Below are 3570 nucleotides of genomic sequence, written 5' to 3'. Positions count from 1 at the left end.
CTCAGGAGTAATTGTATACTCACATGAAGTTTAACATTTTTTATTCTTATAATGATTTCTAGTGATGAATAATAAACTTTTGTTTACTCACACATACACTGGTGGACTGTTGCTTACACTTACCTCTAAGGCTATGGTTTGAAAATGGACATGATGGTCCCAAACTAGTCACCATGAAGAAATGTCTATTATTGCAACTGTGATGGATATTGGAAGACAGCTAAATGATTTAGGCAACTGCTTACAATAAGCAGGAACTCTGACATCAAGTCTCAATCTAGCACAGATTTTCATTGATCACAACAAATTTGTTAACTATTATGTTATGTCAGCCACAGACTATTCTGCTGATCTTCCAGATTCATCTTCAAGATTCATCCTCCACACATCAAATCCATTCACTGCCTTGAACTGAAAATGAATGACATCAAAAGAGAAGACTGTTTATGAGTTTCAAAATATTTTTATCATGAGCAGCTTTGTTTGGGGAGGAGGGGGAGAGGGACAATAATACTATCCTCCCTCTGTGGCTTTGTTTGGGGAGGAGGGGGGGGTGCAGTGCAGTAATAGTACACCCCTCCAGATTTTTTTATTGTTTTTCAAAGTGTAGGCTATTTTCTACAATAACCTGGCACATGGGGTCTCAGATGTATGTATGTTAATACTTCTTGTTCTATAGCACTGAAGCATGTTGTTGCGCTCTTAAGGTAGAGGACTGGTTTGATGCAGCTTTCCATGCTTTATCCTCTACGAGCCTCCTTATAATTCCACACTAACAGCAACCCACATACAATTTAATCTTACAGTAATCAAGCCTAAGTCTCCTTCAACAATCCCTCTCTCCCCCCTTATCACATTGATGATTGTTTGGTGCCTCAGGACGTGTCCTCTCAAACAGTCCTTTCATTTAGTCAATATCGAGCACTTCTCTATTTTGTTGTATACGGTTGCTGTTGGTTTTTCAGTTGTGACTGGACTATTTATTTTTCTATGTACGTTTTGTGTACCGGTATGCTATTCTCAGAAATGTTGTTAAGAAGATAAACTAAACGAGAAGGAGCACAGGTGTTCTGAACCTAACAATATATGTAAATTGCGTTTGATGCAGTAAAATTGTAAATTTTTCTGAGCGCAAATTGGTGTTTATATTCTGGCGGTGATATAATTACTGGTACTGATTTTGAGCTTAATGAACTCTCAATTCTGGAGGCGGTAAGTAAATATGGCTGATTTTTTAAGTTGTTATTTATGATGTCCGTCAAGTTTTATTTAGTTTTAAAACTGCAGTTGCTGTTGTGTCCTCATTTTTAAGTATAATTATAGCGCGTTTGATTATCGCGGTCTTAAACGATTTGCCTCCACTAATGCATGGCAGTTGTTAGCTGTTGTAATTTTCCAGTTAATGGCATTTTTATGGACCCACTGTTTTATTAAATACGGTACATAAACATTAAATCACTTTGTCGCTGTTCTGCGTACTTTTATCTGATGCAGATCTTGCATCTCTGTCAGTAAAATACCGGTATCGTAAAAGAAAGTACCTGTATTACAGTGAACCGTACTGCATTATTGGTCATAACTATATTATGTAATAATGTCTATCGTAACGCTAAGTCCTGCTAATAATGTATCCACGACACTTGGCTATCATATAAGTTAATGCTACAGTATGTAGCCTATTATACGAAGCCAAAGGGTTCTAATCTGTATAGGCATTGAAATGCATCAACGTATAAATTTCCTCTCAAATCTTGAAACCAAAAATTGTCATCACAAGTCGAGAAGACGTATAAAACGAATATAGTTGCCAGGCATTTCTATTTGAAGTTCGTCTTCAAGATACATTTTTTATTTTATTACATGGGAGATAATGTACAAGAACAGGCGTTGGTATCCCCTGACCCTTCGTATCTTTTTCCGCAACAACAATGCAACTGATGCTTCACATCTTCCATATTTACACAGGATCCTCTCAGCAAAAATGGTCTTCCATGATAACCATCAGAATGGTACGAACGAAGCATCACTGGACCAACATCTCTCTTTAGATCAGTTATGAAATACATCCAGCATTTCATCACAGGAATATTCTTTACATCTTCTTCATCTTCAACGAAAATACGAACACTGTCTTGTAATCTACAATATAAATTTGGATGACTTTTCAGCTCGTCTATAGTTTTCATCATGCGCTCATCTACTTCGTAAATTTCTCCCAAAATTCTGTGTCCCATACCTTCTCGATGAATAAGGAAGGGAATGTTGTACTGAGTATCTATAATAAGCGGATAACGCTTCACAGTCTGAGCTGTAGACACAAATTTGGAGGTTCCATTTGTCTCATATTCAAGATAATGGTGTTCTGGTTCGTCCCTCTTCAGAGTGCCATAAACGAACAAGTAGAATGACATATTCTATCTTGTCACCACTGAAATAAAGATTCTGAAAATATTTAGTTCCATAGAAGATAACTCCTGCTGCATTCAAGGTTTTTCTTTATTTGTTCATCGTGTGTTGTATGGCAGAATCCTACACTGGAAGTCTTGGTCTCATAGTGTTGATAAAGCCATTTAATACTTGACTATTAAGTTTTGTATTGACTACGACGAACAGGCGATTCAGGACTACTCAGTATAATTAATCCGCAGTAGATTACAGGTTATTTCCTTAGATGAGCGATAAATTTTAGAGCACACAACTAGTTTTGAACAAATGAGTGACTATACCACCACGCTTTACATTATGAATGGTTGTACTTAACAAGAAAAAAGTGTGTTATTCACACAAACCAAATTGACTCTCGGCGCCGTGGCTGATGGGAGCAACCGTAAATGTACTTCCCATTTGTCCATAGAGTTCCACACTATGAGTGCTTTGCCTCTATAAAAAAAAGTTTCCGTATCTCTTGCTCCTTGCCCTATAAACACAGCACTGCGAGTGTAGAAAGTAATTAGAAACGTAGAGCTTACCGAGGAGTCAAATCACTGTACTATCAATAACAAAAACTGCCAATTTTTTATTCAATGTCATTTATTTTCCATGCGAAGTACAAAAAAATTGAATATGAAACACATATTCACATCCGACTAATAATCTGCGGAATCATTTGAATGGTCTGTGATATTGACAGGCCTAATTTCATTTATGGCGATTTTGCTACCATCTTACTCCTAACTTTTCACTTCAGAATAGCGCTCACTTGTAACACCACGAACTTGTATAGCCGTTGTGCTAAACTGAGTAGACTGCCCACTATTAAACACCTTTACTTCTTATTGGATATTGACAGCGTTGCGGAACAAATATATGACAAATGTTCAGAAAAATGTGCATTATTCAGAATCGGGTACACTAAATATCAATAATGGTTAATTTTCTACTTAAATGTTATATTTTGATATACATTTTCATTATCGTCATTGTTTTGTAATAACTAATCTGCGCTGCACTTTTGTGAGGTGCGAGGGGCCTGCTGCAATCAAAGAAGTACGAGAGACGGCAAGGTCAAGCAGTTTGCATACTCTGTGCAAAACTCAATTTAGCGTTGACTGATTCTATGAAACCGTGTCG

At 36.9% G+C, this 3570-nt stretch overlaps 1 protein-coding gene across 1 annotated transcript; it reads right to left on the bottom strand.

The window, feature by feature from the left end:
• Positions 1–339: 339 nt before the first annotated feature.
• LOC124745964 (putative gamma-glutamylcyclotransferase CG2811) lies at positions 340–2411 on the bottom strand. Its single transcript, XM_047248939.1, has 2 exons — positions 1962–2411; positions 340–411 (listed from the first exon to the last, which is right to left on the bottom strand). Exons 1-2 carry the CDS (start codon positions 2409–2411, stop codon positions 340–342), a joined length of 522 nt encoding a protein of 173 aa, XP_047104895.1.
• Positions 2412–3570: the final 1159 nt, after the last annotated feature.

The sequence above is a fragment of the Schistocerca piceifrons genome, chromosome 1, assembly GCF_021461385.2.
Source record: "Schistocerca piceifrons isolate TAMUIC-IGC-003096 chromosome 1, iqSchPice1.1, whole genome shotgun sequence".
Taxonomy (NCBI): Eukaryota; Metazoa; Arthropoda; class Insecta; order Orthoptera; family Acrididae; genus Schistocerca; species Schistocerca piceifrons.
The sequence above is the reverse complement of the archived record's forward strand: the minus strand, read 5'-3'. Positions and strand labels throughout refer to the sequence as shown.

Coding starts and splice junctions, on each gene's coding strand:
- LOC124745964 (XM_047248939.1), bottom strand. CDS start 2,411: ATGTCATTCTACTTGTTCGTTTATGGCACTCTGAAGAGGGACGAACCA. Junction 412..1,961: donor TTTTGCTGAGAGGATCCTGT/GTAAATATGGAA, acceptor ATTCATTTTCAG/TTCAAGGCAGTGAATGGATT.